Genomic DNA, 23,084 nt, shown 5'->3' on the forward strand with positions numbered 1-23,084 from the left:
ATCTTCCGCTCAGCCTTCCAAGTAGCCGGAATCACAGGCATGCGCTACCACGCCTGGCTGATTTTTTGATTTATTGTAGAGATGAGGTCTCGAGGCAAGTCTCGAACCCACGGGCTTAGGCAATCCACTCACCTCAGCCTCCCAAAGGCGTGGGATTACAGGCTGAGCCACCGAGCCAGCTGGAGCCTGACACTTTTAAAAAATTTATTTCCTGTAGGATGTGAGTCTAGGATTTTAATTCCCAGAATCTTAGAAATCTGTTTCTGGAAAAAAAATAGTATAAAAAAATAATAATAATTTTATGGACAACCCCTTCCGATCCCTTCCCACTGTGGGAACTTTCCTGTCCTCTCAATAAATCCTGCTTTCTCAAAAAAAAAAAAAAATAGTATATGGGTATAGTCATGGTTAAAGTTATGGCTATTCAAACTTTGATTTATTCTCCATTTTTAAAACAAGCCCCTTTTGGATAGAATGCTCCATTATGAACTCTCGTCATCCGAGTAAGAACAGCCTGCTTGCCCTGGACTACATGAAATAAGCCCTTCCTGTCCAGACTCAGACTCACAACCAGACCTTTTTGTCCTTGGTGGTGGTCGCTGAGGTCACTGTAGGCAGGGGCCAGACAAGTTGTGGTTCCACAGTCACAGGTCCACTGAATTGGGCTTTAAGGTCATGAACAAATTTTTAAAGTATTTTCAGTCATTTTTTCTGGATCTTCAAAGTTAAATGAAATAGTTGATTACCTACAGTTCCTTGAAGTTCTTTCATTTTTATTTTCTTTTGCTGAAAGAAGCAGCTGGCAGGAGATCGAGAAAATAATGGCAACTTGGAAAAACTGTATCTTGCTTTTGTCCAGGCCGAGATGGGTGACATTAGGAAGTGATAGTGCCACGGATAGGGGCACCTGCCCTAGATGATTTTAAACCTGGGCAGCATAAACTTGCCTCGTTTGCTAAATAGAACCTGTTGTGTTCTTGCGAGGCCACAAAGTAGTCACCGTATTGCCAGTTTGTTCTTGGATGATTTTAGCAATCTTTTGGTTTTAAAACTTCCTGAAAAAGAACCACTTCCCCCTTTTTAGTAATTAGTGATTTATATTGGGCTATTAGAGGAGAAAATGTTATTTTCATTATTTTTTCTGTGTACCTCCTGGAAAGTAGTGAACAGATTCCTCAGGATTTTGTTGGGGGTTGGGCTTGTTTGTTTTGTTTTTTTTTTTGGATAGGCTGGTTTTTGTATTTATTTTTCTATATTGTTGATATAGAAAATCAAGTTGAACAAAGCCTATATGATCGATCCCATTTATGTTAACTGTATATATGTAGGTCTGGGGGTGGGAGGGGAAACATATATATGTAGATACACATATATGCACATAAACACCAACATACACATGCATGGAAGATTTTTAGGAAGAGACATAAATAATTAAGTGTTAACTTTTTAGAAGAGAAAGTATGGGTTAAGGGACTTTCATCTTTTTCACCACATAGCCTTCTGTCCTATTGATTGTTTGCTATCAGCATGTGTTTCTTTGTTTGAGTTGGAGTCTCACTCTGTCCCCTAGGCCGGAATGCAGTGACACCTCACAGCCACCACTGTAGCCTCAATCTGCTGGGCTCAGGTAGTCCTTCCACCTCAGCCTTTCAAGTAGCTGGAACATAGGCAAGCACCATCACACCCAGCTAATTTTTTGATTTATTGTAGAGAGGAGGTCTTGCCAAGTTGCCCAGGCTGGTCTTGAACCTGTGGGCTCAGGCGATCCTCTTACCTCCACCTCCCAAAGTGCTGGGCCACTGTGCCTGGCTGAAAAAAATCAACATTTTGTATCTTATATTTTTTGTAATGTGTGGTAATGTGAAACAGTCACCAATATACATTGCAGGCTCATTGATACATATTATGCAATAGTAATTTGTTTGGCATCTTCCACCTGGTGTTTTTCTATTTGAGCAGACAATGAAGTCTCATTTTCTTCCTCCCACATTAATGATATGTAATTTATTGTTCAGTCTGGTATTCAAAGACGATGTAAAAGGACGCATTCATGATTCCTAAAAATCACTTCTCAACTGATAGGTCATACACTTGATAGATTCCAAATGGGGCGTAAGTTTTTTTTTTTTTTGATGCTTGGTATGGTATATAGCAGTTAATAGCCCATATTTCTAGTCTGCAGAAGAATAATTTCCTCTACAATTTTAAAGATTTTCACAAAAAACCATATGTAGAAGCATACTGAGCCCCCAATCCACACTGCTTGTACTTGCGACATAATTCAGAATCATTTCAGACTCTTTGGCTGATGCAATATTTCCACCAGGTAATGTCCTTGTGGTAGATTTTATTCCTGCATGATTCCCAGTGCTGATGATTGTAATGATCCTTTTATCCTTTCACACAAGAAGTGTAACATTGTTTTTTCTACTTGAAACTGTGGATTTTTTTGTTTTTCATTAAAAACTTTGGCTTTTGATCTGTCCTGACATTCCCTTTCAGTTGATTCTGATTATACCAATAAGATGACATTTCAGCCAGGCTCAGTGGCTCAGCCTGTAATCCCGCGCCTTTGGGAGGCTGAGGTGAATGGATTGCCTGAGCCCGCAGGTTCGAGAACCACCTGAGGAACTTGGCAAGACCTCATCTCTACAATAAATAAAAAATTAGCCAGGCGTGGTAGCGCGCCCCTGTAGTTCCAGCTATTTGGAAGGCTGAGGCGGAAGGATCGCCGGAGCCCAGCAGGTGGAAGCTGCGGTGGCCGGGAATGGGCGACAGAGTGAGATTCCAACTAAAAAAAAAAAAAAAAAAGATGACATTTCATCTTTAGTAGCTCCTCTGCTAGGACAATACTAGTGTAATTTCTGTCAGTAAACGTGGAATCCTGCTGCATTGAGAACTTGTTGGCGCCACTCTTTTTTTTTTTTTGAGTTGGAGTCTCACTCTGTCACCCAGGCCAGAGTGCCATGGCACACTCATAGCCACCCCAGTGTTGACCTGCTAGACGCCCATGATCCTTCCACCTCAGCCTTCCAAGTAACCGGAGCTACAGGCGCACGCTACCACACCCCACTGATTTTTTATTTATTGTAGAGCTGACTTGCCAAGTTGCCCGGGCTGATCTTGAACCCACGGGCTCAGGAAATCCACCCACCTTGGCCTCCCAAAGTGCTGGGATTACAGGCTGACCCACCGAACCCAGCTGGCATTACTCTTAAAGCACTTCACGCATTCTCTTTCTATGTAATGCTAGCTGATATTTAAAAATATATCTCAGTATATATTCCGTCTCTTTTTTTTAGATTAAAAAGTATAGTTTATTTAAAAGTAAATTAAAGAAAGAGAAAGAAAGAGGAGATTCACCTCCCCAAGATAGGGAAGGGGCCAAAGCCAGGAAACATGGTGACAGCCATGACTCAAGTACATGGCCACAACAGAGTCTAGTAATAGTAAGGCAGTGCCAGTGATGGTCTGGCAATGGCCTATATTCCATCTCTTTATTTGCTTTTTTGTGCAATTTGAATGGAAAGGTTCAAGAAAATATACATTTTTGAAAAATTTGCACTTGCATAAGTTTGTCCTGTATAATCACTAGCAATCTCTTTATGTCTCCTCAGAGGGGACATCCAAGTGGTTTGTCAGATTTTTTATGTCCCCGAGGGGACATCTGAGTGCAAATGGTTAATATTTGTTTCCTGGGATTCATTAGGAAATTTAAACTACGAGATTTAAGGTTACATTTTCTTTGTAAGATTTCTGCAGCTTCAGAGATAAGGTACTAAAATAAAGAATGTTTAAGTCACTCTGGAGAGCTGAGGGAAAGCTTGACCTTGGGAATGACCAGGAGAACAGCAGAGCGCTCTATCACTGGGGCCTGAGGAAAGGCTGTAAGCTGACCTTGGGTAGCATGTGCACTCCAGAATCAATGATTTCACCCTTTGTGTAGCTTCCCTCCTATCCTGGGTGCTCAGCTATCTTCTCATCTTGATTCTGCCCATAGGTTGTGGAAAGGAGGAGAACTCCAGCTGAAATTCGAGAGGAGTATGAGCGCCTGCAGAGAGAGAGGGAAGAGAGGAGACTGCAGCAGCGAACCAATCCCAAGGTGAGATGGGGCCAGGTGTAATGAGGACAGAAGCCAGATCTGAAGTAATTAGGTGCTGGTGGGTTGTTAGAAATCATATATAAAGCTGGGTGGGGCAGATTTTCGTTTATATTATCTCAACATGGTATCTTTCTGGAAAGTACCTACCAGTGTTTTGAACCATATGGAGGGAAGACAAAGCCAATCCTCTGGCTTTCCTGGAAGCCAAGGAGGTTTCCCAAGCAGAAATTCAGGCTAATTCTCCAAAACCTTTTCTTCCAGCTGTGCTGCCTAAAATCCTTGACACTGAAAATCAGTTAGGGAGCAGTGTCAGGGGAAGGACAGCCACCTAAGCACCTCAGTGTTGAGGCATCAGAATTCCTGCTTTCCAGGTAGGATACACAGAGCCAAGGAATGCAGAGGGCTTGGGGCATTTCCAGACTGCATTAAGCAGGGTCCTCTGCTTCATCTCCCCAGGACATTGGCGCCATGAACAACAGTAACCAGGTTATTTCAGCAGCCAGAAGGTGACCCAGATCCCTGATGGAGTTTTAATCATTTAACTCAGTAGCACTACTAAGGCAGAGAGTTACTTTTCAGTACTACATACAATATCTTCTATTTGCTGGGGCAATTGTTTTGTGTATATGCCTCAGCCCTGTGGCAAATAGGATATCTTGGTCAATTTGAGATGGCAGTTGTTCCAAATGGCTCACTGAACGTAGCCTCATGTGCTGTTCATCTGTGTTTAACAAGCAGGCTCAGTGGCTGGGCCCTATCAGTGTGGCCAGGATGCCAGCAGATGCCCTGTATCTGTCATGATAAGGAACTCAGAGTCCCCAACTCTTCCATCAGCCTTCTGGAAGGCCACCATGATCTGTGTCAACTCAGCAGCATTGTTGGAAGGAGAGTGGGAGCCATACAAAGTAATAAGATGCATCAGTCTTTTTTCTGTAAACCTTCTAAGGACGAAGGACAGATGCCGACTTTAAACCGGGAAATACATTCCAAAAAGTAGATTTTTTAAAGGCCCCCTCCAGCATTGAAAGGACCATATAGGCCAGGCTTGGTGGCTCAGCCTGCAATCCCAGCACTTTGGGAGGCTGAGGCAAGTGTATTGCCTGAGCCTGCGGGTTCGAGACCAGCCCAGGCAACTTGGCGAGACCTCATCTCTACAATAAATCAAAAATTAGCTGAGCATGGTAGTGTGCCTGTACTTGGAAGGCTGAGGTGGAAGGATCGCTGGAGTCCAGCAGGTTAACGCTAGGGTAGCCGTGAGTATGCCACTGCTCTCCAGCCTGGGTGGCAGAGTGAGACTCTAACTCAAAAAAAAAAGGGGGACCATGTGTTCAGAGCACACCTTTCTATTTGAATCCCACATTTCAAAGTATATTTGAAAATGCCAACCCTCCGCTTCCATCCATCCACCCTCCCCTTCAGCAGGTGATAACCTCAATTGTGCAGAGTTAGCTTTTAGTCAGATGGAGGTAGAGAATCAAAACACTAGGTGAACTAAGTCAGAATTTGAGATTGTTAGGAGAGTTGAAAGTCTCTGAGGCGCTCTGGGCTGTACTTGTGATTCCTGCTGGGATCTCTCAATGCTCAGGGCTGGTGCACTGCAAGGAGGTCTGTTTTGGAAGGTTGGTATTGGCAAAGAGGTGGGGAGGGCCTGGCAGGAGCAGGCTCTTCTTTTGGTGTTTTTGCTGTTCTGGTTGGACTTTTGCTCCTTTTGAAGCAATGAAAGGGAAATAGAACCTCACTGCTGTCCTGCGCCTGGGTCCTATGACCAAATCAGCCATCTGGGTGTGTGTGGCAGTAGCTTATTGGGATTCTGTGCAAATGTATCTGCAGGCCATGTTTCTGTGGAATGAGGGAGCACAGCTGTGATCATTTCATACAGGCATGCAGGTTATTTTAAAATTTCCAATAGTTTGCTATTTCCATAAACTGCTTCCAAATAAATAAAACATTTTCTAACCAGAACTCTTAAGTGATAACCAGATGTTTGCTATGCAGCATTTTAAGGAGAGAATTTGAGCTAGATCTGTTACTCCATTTCTGAGAGGTTGCTTTTGAAGATGAGCAGAAAGGTTTGGAGTATTCTCATCCTGAGAAGAAAGGAGTGATCTCCTTTTTGAAGGCCATGGGGAAAAGGCAATTTGGGCTACTTAGGGACCAGCTTACAGGGGACTCGCAGGTTGTATCCCATTGGTGATGCTGCCACCTGAAACTCGGGTGGACATTTCTCTCCATTTCCACCAGTAAGTGCATTAGGTAGGGCTTTTCTACTAGGATGATGTATCTGCCATACAAAAAGGCCTATTCATGACCACCCTGGAAAACATAGCAATTTCTTAGAAATTTTTTTTAAACTAGCTGGTGCTAGATGTAGTGGCTCATGCATGTAATCCCAGCACTTTGAGAGGCCAAGACAGGAGTCTCTCTTGAGTCCAGGAGTTCGAAACCAGCCTGGGCAATGTAGCAAGACCCCTGTCTCTGCATAAAATGGAGTAAAACAAAATTTAATTAATTTTTCTTAAAAATTAGCAATGCAGCCAGGCTCAGTGTCTCAGCCTGCAATCCTGCGCTTTGGGAAGGTGAGGTGAGTGGATTGCCTAAGCTTGCAGATTCGAGACCTGCCTGGGCAACTTGGTGAGACCTCATCTCTACTATAAATCAAAAAATTAGCCAGGCGTGGCAGCGCGCACCTATAGTTCCAGCTACTTGGAAGACTGAGGCGGAAGGATCGCCAGAGCCCAGCAGGTCAAGGCTGTGGTGGCTGGGAGCATGCCACTGCACTCCAGTCGGGGCGACGGAGTGAGACTCCAACTCAAAAAAAAAAAAAATTAGCAATGCGTGATAGTAGTTCCAGCTTCTGGGGAGGCTGAGGCGGGAGGATGGCTCAAGCCCAGAAGTGCAAGATTGCAGTGAGCTATGATTATACCACTTTGCTCCAGCCAGAATGAGACCCTTTCTTTCTTTTTTGAGTTGGAGTCTCACTCTGTTGCCCAGGCTGGAGCGCAGTAGCATGCTCACAGTTATGGCAACCTTGACCTGCTGGGCTCGGGTGATCCTTCTGCCTCAGCCTTCCAAGTAGTTGGCACAAACCATCACGGCTGGCTAATTTTTCTTGATTTATTGTAGAGACGAGATCTTGCCAAATTGCCCAGACTGGTCTTGAGCCTCTGGGCTCAGACAGTCCTCTCACCTCCACCTCCCAAAGTGCTGGGATTACAGGTATGAGCCACTGCACCCAGCAGAGACCCTTTCTCTAAAAAAAAAAAATTAAAAGGCCTCGTGAGGAAAAGCATAGGTTAGAAATAAAGACTAACACAAGGAACCAGGACACAGAGCAAAGCCATTTTCATTTTCTCGTTTGTAAAGTGAGGACATCTGTCCTGATTACTGTGCCAAGTTGTTAAAAGATTGAAAACACATAAAATAGATGTTAATTTATTAGAGAAAGATAATCCTGCTATATAAATGCAAAGTGGTACTAGTACCAAAATGAGGTTCAGACTAGATTTTGTTGTGGTGTTCCATTCGACACTGTGTGGGAAATTCTTGGCACACTCAGGTGATTCCGTTGCCTGTGGTAATGGGGTCTATCTGTTGAGTTTGAAAATGGCCCTCTTGGCCAGGCACGGTGGTTCACGCATATAATCCCAGCACTTTGGGAGGCCTAGGTGAGACGATTCTTTCGCTGAAGCAAAAGAATCACCTTGAGCCCAGCGGTTGAGGCTGCGATGGCCAGTGCGGGCCACTGCACTCCGGCCTGGGCAACAGAGGGAGATTCCAACTCAGAAAAAGAAAATGAAAACGGGCCTCTCACAACTCCCTCAGCCTTCTCCTGGGGCCAGGCCTGGTCCCATTTGCAGCATGGCTATGCCTGTCATTTTGACTTGTATGAGACATGCTGTGGAGAGCACTGTGGGACCCAGAAGGAACGAATAGAATCTCCAGTTCTAGGGGTGTGTCCACTTTACCTCTGGCTCCAGCTGATGGAATACACACATGTCCACACATGCGCGCGCGTGCGCGCGCGCACACACACACACACACACACACACACACACACACACACACTGGAGGCAGCATGGGAGGAGAGCTTGGACTTGGAGGCCAGAGCGCTGCCTCCAGACTCAGACTCTGCTTCCCCTCTGTGTCCTTGGTCAGGTCCCCTCTCCAACCTTAGCCCAGGTTCTTCCCTGCATGAAGTGGGTGGTTTGCCACAAGGCCCACTGCCAGGGGTTGAGCCCCCGGACCCACAGTCCTTAGATCTAATTATCTCCGTTTTCTTCTTTTGCTTTGCCCTGTGGAAACAAACTCCTGTGTCTGTATTTCCTGCTGGAAAATGCCAAGCTCAGGTTGCTGGGGTCCCTTGTCTACAGGGCCCTCCACATTGAGCCGATGTGGGGGAAGGGATCTGGCTGGGCAGGCCATCAGGTTCATCTACAAGGACCTTGAGTGAACCTGCAGTGGAGATGGACTCTCTGGCTGTCCTCCCACCATCTTTACATCTGTTTTATTTGCATAAACATCTACTTTCTTGCCTCCTGGAGACAAAGCTCGTATAATAGTGTTGGTCTGTGCTGTATTCACTTTGTAATGATTATTTTAATTTGTTTATTTTGTTAATGCCCATAAATCTTATCCCTCTGTGAATGGCAGCCGCTTTTGAGTGTCTTTTGAAGATGACTCAGACCAGGCAGCCTGTCCAACACCTCTGCCTTCTTCATGAACTTGTTTAGATCCCTTGTAGAGCAGAGGGGTAAGTTAGGATTTCCTGAGGGGTTTGGCTCTTTTTCTCTGAGGGTATATGTGGTTCTATTTTTTTGACCCTCTAGAAGAACAGTTTCATGGCGATTGTGACATTATGCCCTGGACCATCCATTCTTTTGCTGTTATGGAGGCTGATCTGCACTCCTTGGCAAGACCTCCTTTCTGAGTTGGAAAGACTCCCCTCTGTGTGGCTCATGGAATCACTGAAACACAATTCAGCTTTATCAGAAAAAATGTTAAATAATATATTAAGGAAGGCATATAGCCATACAAATATTTTTAAATCCCAAAATGTTTTCATAAAGATATGAGTACATTGCTCAATTATTCTTAAAGGATTTCAGAAGAATACTGTTTAGTTGCCATGGCTAATGATTGTAGCCATCAGAATGCGCCTGTGCTTATGACTTCAGTCTGTCTGTGGAAATGATTCTGATGTCATAAAACTGACTCAACTTGGCTAACAGGATAATGGAGCAGAAGAAAGGCTGTGGGCAACCATATGTTTGCTGTGCTCAGTGGCAGGAAGAGGCGATTACCATTTACCACATGCAGAAATGGGCTGCTGTTGACACTGGAGAAATTGGGAAGTTGTCATCTAAGAAGGGACCAAAGCCTAGCTAACCAGTCTGGGAATGGGCTTGGACATGAAACTGAGACTCTGGAGAGAAGTAACCTTCTCTCTAGATGGAGAGAAGATGGCCCAGAGGGATTCAGAGAGAAAAAGCTTTAGTGAGTATTAGCTGGGGGGCTGCTCCAGCCCCATCCTGTCACACAGTCACTCAGACACAAGATCACAGAGTAAACGACTACTGTTGATGGGGGAATGGGCAGGTGGCGGTGGAGTAGCAGTCGGGTCGGTACTGTTCTTAGAAGCCCTGGTAAGTTTGAGTTTGATTCTCTGTAAAATTGGAGAAGACGGGTTCTGGCTTTCATTTTAGATAAAACGATTCTGTGGAAACAGTCATCACAAGAGCCATTGTGGGCTCGTCAGTTATAGAACGGGCACATTTCACATGGCCTCTTATCACCTCTTCTGGGTGGGTTTTTCAGTTAGTAAAGAGTTACTATTGAGATTGCAGTTGACAGAAATTTCTCATGTTATCCTCATGGCCAGATAAATACAAACTTGAGATAATTTGGCATGGATGGCGATGACTGTTCATTTGATTGTCATAGCATTACATAACGTATACACGTATCAAATCATCATATTGTACACCTTGGATATATACAATCCTTATTTGTCAATTATATATTTTTTAATTCTTTTAAAGCTCTGACCCCCCCCAAAAGTAATAATAATGGAGAATGGTACATTCCTGACTGAATGAACAACTGATTCCACTCAGAGAGGGTTGATGAATGAATCATTTCCTACCTAGTAAGAAGCATCTCACCGTGGAGGAAGGGTTTGTCTTCATCACACTCAGAATTTGAGTGACGTCAGTGAAGATGTGTCACATTCACAGGTACCCAAGGCAAAAGGAGAAGACTAAGATCCTAAAGGAGCTCAGTGAAAAGAAATGAAGAGGTTAAACTACAACATGCAGCTCAGCAGGGAGAAGTGTTGCTAGCTCAGAGAACCAGGAGATGGAGAATGGCAGGCTTTCGTTGATTCGCTGGCTTTATTGTACTTTGTGGTTTGGGAGTGGGGAAAAATGGTTGATTTGTTCACAGAGTAATTCAAATTTGGTGTCCGTAGTGTGCCAGGCACTGTTAGAAATGTGGGCACTAGCCGGGCTCGGTGGCTCAGCCTGTAATCCCGCGCCTTTGGGAGGCTGAGGTGAGTGGATTGTCTGAGCCCGCGGGTTCGAGACCTGCTTGGGCAGTGAGACCTCATCTCTACGATAAAAATAAAAAAATCAGCCGGGCGTGGCAGCGCATGCCTGTAATTCCAGCTACTCGGAAGGCTGAGGCGGAAGGATCGCCGGAGCCCAGCAGGTCGAGGCTGCGGTGGCCGGGAGCAGCAGCCACTGCACTCCAGTCTGGGCGACACAGTGAGACTCCTACTCAAAAAAAAAAAGAAAGAAAGAAATGTGGGCACTTGGCAGAGAATAAGACAGACAAAACCTTATCCCGACATGAAGCTTAACATTTTAGTTGAGAGAGAGATAATATGCAATAAACACAAGGTACAAACAACATGTGAGGATGTGATCAATGTTATGGGGCAGTTAAAGCCAGGTGGGGGGTGGGGTTCAGCTTTAAATAGCGTGGTCAGTGTCACTGAGAGAGTGGCCATGTGGCTGGCTGGGGAAGAGTATTCCAGCCAGAGGCGAGAGCCAATGTAGAGGCTGGAGGGTAGGTCTGGGTTTGGTATGTTTGAGGAACAGCAGAGAGACTAGTGTGTCCGAAACAATGACAAGAAATGAGCAGGAGTTGGAGTCAGAGGTACACCAACCTGGATGCTTAGTCTTCTCCCTAGTCCTTCACATTCTGGACTAGGCTTGATGTGTGATGGTTCAAGGGGCCAGAACCAACAGCAGCAAGTGAGAGTTACAGGGAGCTGGTTTGGACTCAGTATAAGGAACACTGAGTGGGTCGGGCTGCCAGGGATTCAGAGGAATTGTGCTTTTACGCACCATCTGTATTAAACTTGGATGAGGAGGACCTCTATCTTCCAAGAGGCAGGAGGGGGTGAACTGGGGTATCTCATGAAGGTAGAAGCTAGTTTTGTCGGGCACGGTGGTTCACATCTGTAATCCCAGCACTTTGGAAGGTGGAGGCAAGAGGATTGCCTGAGCCCAAGGGTTGGAAACCAGCCTGAGCAACGTGGCGAGATCTTGTCTCTATAATAAATCAAAAAATTAGCTGGGCATGGTGGCATGTGCCTATAGTTCCAGCTACTTGGAAGACTGAAGCAGAAGTATCGCCTGACCCCAGCAGGTTGAGGCTGCAGTGGCTGTGAGCGTGCCACTGCATTCCAGCCTGGGCAACAGAGTGAGATTCTTAAAAAGAAAAACATAAAAGCAGGTTTTTCAGGCTGTCCATAGAGCCGGTGCACGAGTGGCCCCAGGCTACAGATAACGTTCCCATCTGGGCTCGATTCCTTGGGTCAGGAATGGTCGGGGCTCTGATGACATCTGATGGCCAGAGACCAAGAGGCTGGGCCTGCTCTCTCCTTGTCCAGGCCCTGTCTGTGAGTAGTGATGTCATATAGTTACACTGAGTCCTCCTGAGCGGAAAACAGCTGAGGCTTGGGGACACGGGAGCTCTGCTAATTTACAGCCATGCCAAAGCCAGGCACGGTGGCTCATGCCTGTGATTCTAGCACTCTGGGAGGCTGAGGCAGGAGGATCACTGGAGTCCAGGAGTTTGAGATCAGCCTGGGTAATATAGCTAGGCCTCATCTCTACATAAATAAAAATTAGGTAGGCGTGGTAGTGTGCACCTGTAGTCCCAGCTCCTCAGGAGGCTGAGGAGGGAGGATCACTTGTACCCTCTAGGAGTTCAAGGCTGCCGTGAGCTTTGATTGCACTACTGCACTCCATCCTGGGTGACACAGCGAGACCCTGTCTCCACAAACAACTTGAAAATATGCCTAATATGAAGACCTTTTTGAGATAGTAAGAGTTTTTAAGTATCTTCTAGTTTGAAAGTCCTTAAGGCATGGAAAGTGACTTTTTTTGGTCAAAGTCATACGTGTAAATGGCTTAGAAAGTCAAATGGTCATTGACTTGCAAGCAAAAAGTGTGGTTTACCCCCCTTGTACTCCTGATTCCTGTTTCCTGGAGGTAGCCACTCCTGTTCTTTGAGCCCTTTCTTCTGGCGTTTATTCCCTTTTTTTTTTCTTGTTTTCCTTTGAGCCCTTTCTTCTGGCATTTATTTCCTTTTTTTTTTTTCTTGTTTTCCTTTGTTGCCCAGGCTGGAATGCAGTGGCTGGACCGTAGCTCACTGTAACCTCAAACTCATGGCTTCAAGTGATCCTCCTGCCTAGCCTCCTGAGTACCTAGGACCACAGGCATGCACCACCATGCTCAGCTAATTTTTGTTGTTGCTGTAGAGACAGAGTTTTGCTATGTTGCCCAGGTTGGTCTGAAAATCCTGGCTTCAAGTGATCTGCCTCAGCCTCCTGAAGTGCTGGGATTACAGGAGTCTGCTACCGTGCCGGACTCTTAATTCCCTATTTCTAAGTCGCATGCTTCACTGATCTCACTTAGTTTTTTCAGTTTTAGTAATTAATACTAACCTCCTGCCAGAGAAGATGAAGATACACTGTAGTTCCCCAAAATGGCACATAGTTTTTAGTTCACCCGATGTAGTTATATGCTTTTAGGGGCTAAATTACTATTCATTGTATACATATTGTGACCATATAAATACCCAGGAGAGCCAGAGAGCATGCTGGAATTCCCTGGCCTCCTTAACCCTCTTCCTCCACGACACTGGTAGTTGTCTCATTTGGTCCTTTTGATTAGTTTCTTATAAACCTTTCACAGATTCATCTCCAAGCTCTGTCAAAACTGAAACTTTCCATTTCATACGACACCTCAGGTATTGCATCGCTCTCATCTTGATCTTGGCAACAGCCCTTGGCGGGCCCCCCGTCCTCAGATCCAGTGTGATCTCTGCTTTCTAGGCCCCTACCCGACTGTGGCCCCAGGATCTTCCTTACCAGCTTCCTTGAAGTGCCCTCTAGACATTCGGTCACCCAGGTTTTGTGGCGTGCCACCATGCAGAGGCATTTTCAATCCCCAGTACGCCAAAGACAACGGACCCTCGTGGAGCTTAGAGTTCCCTGTGCTGACCCAGGGTTGGCTCACACCTCCCTCTCTTTGTCTGACTGCTTTTGTGGAGAAACACCCTACAGTAACTTCTTTAGAAAAGATGCATAGAAGGCAGGCTGCTTTTTCCTTATTATTTCTACTTTATTGTCTTTTTGTTTGGGGGGGGGTTGTTTTGTTTTTTCTTTGTATTTTTATATTTTTCATTTTATTTTATTTTTTTGAGTTGGAATCACTCTGTTGCCCAGGCTAGAGTGCAGTGGCACGCTCACAGCAATCCTTCAGCTTCAGCCTTCCAAGGAGCTGGAACTACAGGGTCATGCTACCATGCCCAGCTAATTTTTTATTTATTTATTGTAGAGATGAGGTCTCACCAAGTTGCCCAGGCTTTTCTCGAACCCGTGGGCTCAGGCAATCCCCTCACCTTGGCCTCCCAAAGTACTGGGATTATAGGCTTGAGCCACCGCACCCAGCCTACTTTATTGTCTTTTAAAAGAAAAAATAAGCCAGGCATGGTGGCTCACTCTGGTAACCCCAGCACTTTGGGAGGTAGAGGCAAGAGGATTGCCTGAGCCCAGGGGTTCTAGACCAGCCTGGGCAACTTGGCAAGACCTCGTCTCTACAATACATCAAGAAAAATTAGCTGGACATGGTGGCACACATGTAATTCCAGCTACTTGGAAGACTGAAGCAGAAGGATCACCTGAGCCAAGCAGGGTGAGGCTGTGGTGGCCGTGAGCACGCCACTGCACTCCAACTTGGACGATAGAATGAACGAGACTCCAACTCAAAAAAGAAAAAATAGGTAGATACACATATATAAATACAAAGTGTGATGCATAACAGATAAGCCATATGCTAGTTTAGATGGGCCCCACTGCCCGACCCAGGAATGAGAGGCCGCCCTTCATGCATCCGCCTGCATGCTCTCCCTGTCCCGTCTCCCTGCCACAGGAAGCACTCTTCTAAGTGGTTCTCATTCTGTTGCTTCTTAGAATTTTACATATGTTTGATTAGATCATTCCATTGCTTTTAAAATTTTGTTAATGGGTCATATGGAAGGTCAATTTCTAGTTTTTTTTTTGTTTTTTTTTTTGAGTTGGCGTCTCACTCTGTCACCCAGACTGGAGTGCAGTGGCATGCTCCCAGCCACCCAGCCTCTACCTGCTGGGCTTCCGTGATCCATCCTCCTCAGCCTTCCAAGGAGCTGGAACTATAGGCGTGTGCTACCATGCCCGGCTAATTTTTTTTTTATTTATTGTAGAGACGAGGTCTTGCCAAGTTGCTAGGGTGGGTCTCGAACCCGCGGGCTCAGGTAATCCACTCGCCTCGGCCTCCCAAAGTGCTGGGATTACAGACTGAGCCACCAAGCCCGGCCCAGTTTCTAGTTCTTTAAGAAATTGTAAAAAAAAATTTTTTTTTGTTGAAAATGGATGTTTGCTTAAGCAAATATTGCTTCATTTTTGTTGTTTCTGAGCTTTATAAAAATGGTGCATCTTTGTACATTGGCAGTATTGCAGCCAGTGAGGGTTATCTGAGTGAGCTGCTAACTGAAAACTAAAAAGTAGGCTGGCTGCAGTGGCTTGCCCCTGTAATCCCAGCACTTTGGAAGGCCAGGGCAGAAGGACTGTTTGGGGTCAGGGGTTCAAGTCAGCCTGGGAAACACAGTGAGGACCTCCTCTTTACCAAAAAAATGTTTTTAATTAGCCAGTGGTGTGCACCTGTAGTCCCAAGCTACTTGGGAGGCAGAGATGGGATGATCACTTGAGGTCAGGAATTGGGAGGTTACGGTGAGCTGTGACCATGCCGCTGCCCTTCAGCCTGGGCAACAGAGTGAGGCCCTGCCTTTAAAAAAAGAAAAAGAAAACTAACTAAATAAATAAGGTACCATGCTCTCTGTATTCTCTTGGGACTTGCTTTCTCCTCACTTCTCGTATTACTCCAAAGTTCTGCATTTCATGAAGCTGGGCCTTGTTCGCTTTCATTTCTGTATTCCACTGTGTGAGTCCATCACAGTCCACCCAACTCAGTTTCTCCTATACTGTCACTCAGCAATCAACACAGACTTCTGTGACCAAATGTGAGGGGTTTCCTCCACACACCAAGCAAGAACTCAGTTCTGCATGGACACCAGCTGGCTGTCCTCTCATCAATTCAGCTCTGACGCTGTCTACCTGGAGATGGCATCAGGCCCCACAGGTTGAGGGCCCAGTCTCCAAGGCTGCCTCTCTTGCTCCCACTTCTGACACCAGGTGGTTTTACCTGTGCTCTTGACTGGCCAACCAGAAATCAGGATTCCCATGATCCCCTCTTTGTGTTTAATTAATTTGGTAGAGTAGTTCAGAGAACTCAGGGAGACATGTATGTTTACTGGTCTATTGTAAAGGATACCATTGAATACCAGTTGAAGAGATAGCTAGGGCAAGGTGTGTGGGAAGGGGCCAGAAGCTTCCATGCCTTTCCCAGGCATACTTTCCCTCCTGGAGGTTGGGGAATGGGACTGAAAGTCCCGCCCCTCTAATCCTGCCTTGGTCTTTCCTGTGCCAGCCTCCATCCTGAAGCTACCTAGAGGCCACCAGCCTCTATTAGCATACAAAAGGACTCGCCAGAGATCCCAAGAATTTTAGAAGTCATGTGCCAGGGACCAAAACTGAATGTATAATTCACATATCATGTGCACATACACCAGTACCCCATAGTCCCTAATGCTGGTCATGTTCACCTGGGAAAGATGCTGCCAGATTCTTGCCCACAGGTAAAATGTTGACTGTGCATGACTCTGATGTCTTGATTTTATCTTTATACACAGCACTAAGTATAAACATCTATCTTTACATTTTTGATAATATATATGTGTGTCTCTAGATAGATATTTTTTGTAAAGTATATCTTTAACTTAATATTAGGTTGTATCTTTAGTATTGGGAGTTACTGATTTTAGTCTATTTTAGACCTAAAGTAAATGATAGTCATATACAATTTTCCTCCAGATTTGGAAGCCCTCATCCTGTTGACTTTTAGCTTCCAGGCTTGCTGTTTTGAGTTCTCTTTCTCCAGGCATCTGAAGTATCACAAGGGTACATGTCGGTATATGCTTTCTCGCTCATTGAGCTGGGTGTTTAGTGGGCCCTTTCTACCTGGAGGTGGAATTCTTCAGTCCCAAGAAGATTTTGGTGTTTCTTTTCTATGTTTCCTCCTTTTGTCTCTTTCCAAATTCCTTTTGTTCAGATATTGGATCTTTTTTTGGACTATCATCTAATTTTATATATTTCACTTACTTCTCCTTTTTTGAGGTTTTTTTTCCTAGATTACCTTCCAACCTTTCTATTGTTTTTTTTAAATGTGCTATAATACTTTTAACTCCAGAGAGCTTTCTTTTTCTCTGACGTGCTGTTTTTCCTCTTTGTGGGAAGGTGCAGGGCAGGGCTGTGACGCTGGGCCCTAGAACCGGGCGGCTTGTGCAGGTTCCATCTCTGCACTTATCAGCTGTGTGGCCTGGGTCAGCCTGCCCCCCCTCTGCCCCTCGGTCTCTTCATCTGTGAATGGAGGTTCTAGTACCAGCCTCATCCTTGTTGATAAAAGTCGAATACTTAGAAGAGTTTCTGGCACAGAGTAAACATTCATAAAGCTTATTTTTAAATTATTATTAATGCAGTAGCTCTTATTTTTCTAATATTACTTATACATTTCCTGATGTTTTCTTTGGAGTTTGTATTCTCTGCTTCTTCCTGGTTTTTTTACTTTGTTTCATGCTTCCGTGTTGGAGGTTTTCGTCAGTTGTCCAGTAGTCCTTAGCTGTCAGCTTATAAAGAGTAAGGCAGGGCTGGACTTGGTGGCTCAGCCTGTAATCCTAGCGCTTTGGGATGCCAAGATGAGTGGATTGCCTGAGCTCACGGGTTCGAGACCCACCTGGGAGACCTGGCGAGAACTCATCTCCATAATAAATCAAAAATTAGCCAGGCATGGTAGTGCATGCCTGTTGTTCCAGCTACTTGAAAGGCTGAGGCGGAAGGATCGCTGGAGCCTAGCAGGTCGAGGCTGCGGTGGCCAGGAGAGGCCACTGCACTCCAGTATGGGTGAGCGAGTGAGACTCCAAATCAAAAAAAAAAAAGAGTGATGCAGTATCTTGAGGAGACTGAGGTAGGAGGATTGCTTGAGCCCAGTGCAACATAGTGTGGGCAACATAGAAAGACCCCTGTCTCCAAAAATAAATAAATAAATAAGAAAGGAAAAAAAGTGAGACAGAAAGCCCAGTGGACATTCCGTATACTTGTCAAGACTTGTCCCCTATGGCCTTCACTCTGCTCCATCAACCAGCCGTTCGTTCCCTCATATTTCTCCCTCTCCTCAGGCCTCCCTGTTTGGGTAGAGAGCCCCCAAAGGTTCGTGTCTAAAGGCCTTTTCTTTCTAGCTGATGGGGTTTCTCTTGAGAGGAAACCTTTAGTCTACTGCCTGACTGCCAGCAGTCTTGTTGTTGAGTGGGGGAGGAAGTTTGGGAATTAACCCTTAAGTTGGTAATTTCATTTCATCCCTGTTCCTGGTACACACCTGCTTCCCTAGAGATGCCTGCAGGGCCCTCCTTTGCTTTCTGCAGAGACCACGCCCCTCCCTTCGCTCCTTGGATGAGAGGGCTAGGGTCCAAGTCTCACTGTCATTTATGGTGACTCTGGGGCCCCTGGCCTCCCAGGTCCTGGGGCTGCAGCATTCTCTGCTGCGTCACTTGCCATCTCTGCCTCACCTTCTGGTTTCTGAACATTGGCAACGCCTCTGACCTGCCACCTGCACCTCTCATTCTTTTTGTCCTTGTGAGCATGTGCCTTTTTATTCCTTTAGTGTCACTTTGAGAAGGAACAGTGTTTTAGAAGGACATCGAGTTGAATGTATGTGTTCAACCCTGTTGGTTTAACCAAAAATCTAAAGTTCCTTATTGCAGATAATTATATTAAAACACAGACTGTGTTACTTGTCCATAATCATTAATAGCCAGGCGTGGTGGCTCACGCCTATAATCCCAGCACAATAAATAAAAAATATTGACCCTACAGTAAATAAAAAAATTGGCCAGGTGTGGTGGTACACCTGTAGTTCTACTTTTAAGGCTGAAGTGGAAGGATTGCCTGAACCCAGCAGGTCGTGGCTGCACTGCACTCCAGCCTGGGCAACAGAGTGAGACTCTGACTCAAAAAAAAAAAAACGAAGAAGAAGAAGAAGAAAAACAAAGCTAGCCAGACATGGTGGTTCATGCCTATAATCCCAGCACTTTGGGAGGCCAAGGCAAGAGGATTGCTTGAGCCCAGGAGTTTGAATCCAGTCTAGACATCATAGCAAGACCTCATCTCTACAAAAAAATTAGCCTGGTGTGGTGGTGCACTCATGTAATCCCAGCTACTAGGGAATCTGAGGCAGAAGCCATGTTAATCAATGATCTTAGCTAGATTGCCCTGGAGGTCAAGGCTGTGGTGAGCCATGACTGTGTTACTGCACTCCAGCCTGGGTAACAGAGACTCCAATTGAAAAAAAAGAAGAAAAAACTGAGGAAATCTGAAGAAGAGTGTTGTTTTGCATCCATGTCAACATCCTGTCTATGATACTGTACAGGTGTAACCCATTTTATTGTGCTCTGCAGATACTATGTTTCTGACACATTGAAGGTTTGTGGCAACCTTGCATTGAACAAGTCTAGGCACCATTTTCCCAATAGCATGTGCTCACTTCCTGTCTCTATGTTACATTTTGGTAATTTTTACAATATATCAAGCTTTTTCATTATTATCACATCTGTTATAGTAATCTGTGGTCGGTGACCTTTGGTGCTACTATTGTAATTGTTTTGGGGCACCATGAACCATGCCTATAGAAAGGGAACTTAGTTGATAAATGTTGTGTGTGTTCTGTCTGCTCCATCAACCAGCTTTTCGTTCCCTCATATTTCTCCCTCTCCTCAGGCCTCCCTGCTCCCTGAGACACAACAATTTTGAAATTAAGACAGTTCTATAAAACTGCAGTGGCTTCAAAGTGTACAAGTGAAAGGAAGAGTCTCATGTTTCTCACTTTAAGTCAAAAGCTGGACGTGGTTCAGCTTAGTGAGGAAGGCCTAAACAGGCCGAAAGCGAGGCCTCTTGTGCCAAACAGCCAAGTTGTGAATGCAAAGGACAGGTTCCTGAAGGAAATTAAAAGTGCCTCTCCAGTGGATTATGAACAATATGAAAGTGAAACAGCCTCATTGCTGATATGGAGAAAGCTTGAGTGGTCTGAATAGAAAATCCACCCAACCCCAACATTCATTTTAGCCAAAGCCTCATCCGGAGCAAGGCCCTGATTCTCTTCAGCTCTGCAAAGACTGAGAGAGGTGAGGAAGCTGCAGAGGAAAGGTTAGAAGCTGACAGAGACTGGATCATGAGGCTTAAGGAAAGCAGCCATCTCCAGAACACACAAGTGCAAGGTGAGGCAGCAAGTGCTGATGGAGAAGCTGCAGCAAGTTATCCAGAGGATCGCGCAAAGATCGCTGATGGAGGAGACTACGTGGAACAACAGATTTTCAGTGTAGGCAAAACAGCCTTCCATGGGAAGAAGACACCATCTAGAACTTACATTGCAAAAGAGAAGTCAGTGCTTGGCTTCAGAGCTTCAAAGCACAGACTGACTCTCTTGTTAGGGGTTAGTGCTGCTGGTGACTTTACTTTGAAGCCAGTGCTTGTTTACCATTCTGAACCTCCTAGAGCCCCTAAAAATTATGCTAAACGTACTCTGCCTGTGCTCTATCAGTGGAACAGCAAAGCCTGGATGACTGCACATCTGTTTACAGCTTAGCTTACTAGATATTTTAAGCCCACTGTTGAGATCTGCTCCAAAAAAAAGAGATTCCTTTCAAAATGTCACTGCTCATTGACAATGCATCTGGTTACCCAAGAGCTCTGCAGCATTACAAGGAGTAATTTTTTATTTCCAAGTCTTATTATTTCAGAAATACGTTTTGTAAAGCTACAGCTGCCATAGATAGTGCTTCCTCTGATAATCCTGTCAAAATAAAAGGAAAATCTTCTGGAAAGGATATGGCATTATTCTAAATGCCATTAAGAGTATTCATGGCCAGACTCAGTGGCTCAGCCTGTAATCCCAGCACTTTGGGAGGCCGAGGTGAGTAGATTGCCTGAGCCCGCAGGTTCAAGACCACCTAGGCAACTTGGCAAGACCTCATCTCTACAATAAGTCAGAAATTGGCCAGGCGTGATAGCATGCGCCTGTAGTTCTAGCTACTTGGAAGGCTGAGGCGGAAGGATTGCTGGAGCCCAGCAGGTCGAGGCTGCAGTGGCTGAGAGCGTGCCACTGCACTCCAGTCTGGGCAACAGAGTGAGACTCCAACTCAGGAAAAAAAAAGAATATTCATAATTCTTGGAAGGAAGTCAGAATATCACATTAACAAGAGTTGGATGAAGTTGAGTCCGTCCCTTCTGGATGACTTTGAGGAGTTCAAGACTTCAGTGGAAGAAGTAACTGCAGGTGTGGAAAAAACAGCAAGAGAACTAAATTAGAAGTGGAGCCTGAAGCCGTGCCTGAGTTGCTACAATCTCATGATAAAACCTGACCAGATGAGGAGTTACTTCTTATGGACAAGCAGAGAAAGGGGCTTCCTGAGATGGAATCTAGTCCTGGTGAAGATGCTGAGAGCACTGTGGAAACGACAACAAAGGACTTAGAGTATTCCATAAACTTAATTGATAAAGTAGTGACAGGGTTTGAGAGGATTGACTCTAGTTTTGAAAGAAGTGAGAACTATTGCAGTAGTCGGGAGATGAGAGAATAAAATAGCATCTTTTTAAGGGTACTTAACTTTCTTTAATGAGTAAAGTAAAAAGGGTTGACGTATGAATAAAGAATTTGATGGTCTAGGAAAATAGTTATCTAGTGGGGTTGTAGTTTATGGGTTGGAATAGTTGTGTAAATGGTGATGATCTCTTGGTCGGGCACAGTGGCTCATACCTGTAATTCCAGCACTTGGGGAGACCAAAGCAGGAGGAGTGTTTGAGGCCAGGAGTTTGAGACCAGCCTGGACAACACAGCAAAACCCCATCTCTACAAAAAAATAGAAAAATTAGCCAGCGTGGTGGTATGTGCCTGTAGTCCCAGCTATTTGGGAGGTTGAGGCAGGAGGATTTCTGAGCCCAGGAGTTAGAGGCTGAAGTGTGCTGTGATTGTGCTCCAGCCTGGGGATGGAGTGAAATCCTGTCTCAAAAAAAAAAAGAGGAAAAAGATGATCTCTTCAGCTACTTCCTGTTATGTTTATCTCCTCTGAATCTTATCAGTCCATTGTGATTTTTACTGGGCAGTTCAAAACTTGAGAAACTAATTAAATCATTTTTGACAACTTATATTACACTCTTGTTACTCTGGCCTGATTGGTTAAATAAGTAGGAAACTAGAGTGGAGTCCCTATGGAGTCTACCATCAGTATAAGGCGGGAAAAAAACCAAAATTGTTTCATACTATAGATAGAATCTTTTAACTCCAGAACAGTCACAAAGGTCTCAGGTGACAACCTATAACTGCTGGATATCCCACGGATAATTTTTTGTAGAATCCTCCTTAAGTGTAAAGGACTATACATGTCATTATTGTTGTCATTTTTATACACTGATAACAGAATTATGTATTCAATAAAGGAGGTCAGCAAACTACATGTAAAGTTTTATTGAGACACAGTGACGCTCATTCATTTAAATATTATCTATGACTATTTTTGCACAGTGGCAGAGTTGAGTAGTTTCGGTAGTAGTTGCCCACAAAGCCTAGAATATTTACTATCTGCTCTTTATGGAAAAAATTTGACGGTCTTGCTCTAGGAAAATAAGGTGAAACATACTAGTAGCAGGAAAATAAAATACTTTGAAAGGCTTGTGATTTGGATTTAATAGCAGAGTTTATTCAGAAGTATTTTCCATGGAACCCCTTTTTATTTGAATAATGTGATTTAGTAATAATGGGACATGAACCTGCATATATTCAATTAGAAGTTATTGGAAAAATGTAACCCATTTGATTTATTCAGTGTTCAGTTTCTGTTTAAATCTTTTATTTTATATTTTTGATCCTCTGTCAAAATTCAGATTGGAATGAATTGTAAGTTGCAGCCAAACCCCTCTTTGGCATGCAGCAAAGAAATCTATGTGTTCTGGTGCTGTGACCAGTCCATTTTCTTTCTTTTTTTTTTGAGTTGGAGTCTTACTCTGTTGCCCAGACTGGAGTGCAGTGGCCGCTCCCGGCCACTGCAGCCTCGACCTGCTGTGCTCCAGCGATCCTTCCGCCTCAGCCTTCCAAGTAGCCGGAATTACAGGCACATGCTACCACACCCGGCTGATTTTTTGATTTATTGTAGAGATGAGGTCTTGCTGCCCAGGCGGGTCTCGAACCCGCGGGCTCAGGCAATCCACTCACCTCAACCTCCCAAAGGCACGGGATTACAGGCTGAGCCACCAAGCCCGGCTTCTTTTTTTTTT

The 23,084-nt window shown here is 44.8% G+C and overlaps 1 protein-coding gene across 6 annotated transcripts in view; it reads left to right on the forward strand.

Annotated features, from left to right (window-relative positions):
• DNAJC11 (DnaJ heat shock protein family (Hsp40) member C11) overlaps positions 1-23,084 on the forward strand; it is an 82,166-nt gene that overhangs the window by 30,151 nt on the left and 28,931 nt on the right. For all 6 annotated transcript variants that reach the window (XR_002481839.1, XM_008055682.2, XM_021711199.1 and 3 more), the window contains one exon: positions 4,001-4,102. Coding sequence is in view for 5 of the 6 variants with exons in the window: in XM_008055682.2 (XP_008053873.1) it covers positions 4,001-4,102 (102 nt within the window). In the remaining variant the exon portion in view is untranslated. The remainder of the gene's footprint in view (positions 1-4,000; positions 4,103-23,084) is intronic.

The sequence above is a fragment of the Carlito syrichta genome, unplaced genomic scaffold, assembly GCF_000164805.1.
Source record: "Carlito syrichta isolate Samal-C Ts95f unplaced genomic scaffold, Tarsius_syrichta-2.0.1 Scaffold301924, whole genome shotgun sequence".
NCBI classification, from domain to species: Eukaryota; Metazoa; Chordata; class Mammalia; order Primates; family Tarsiidae; genus Carlito; species Carlito syrichta.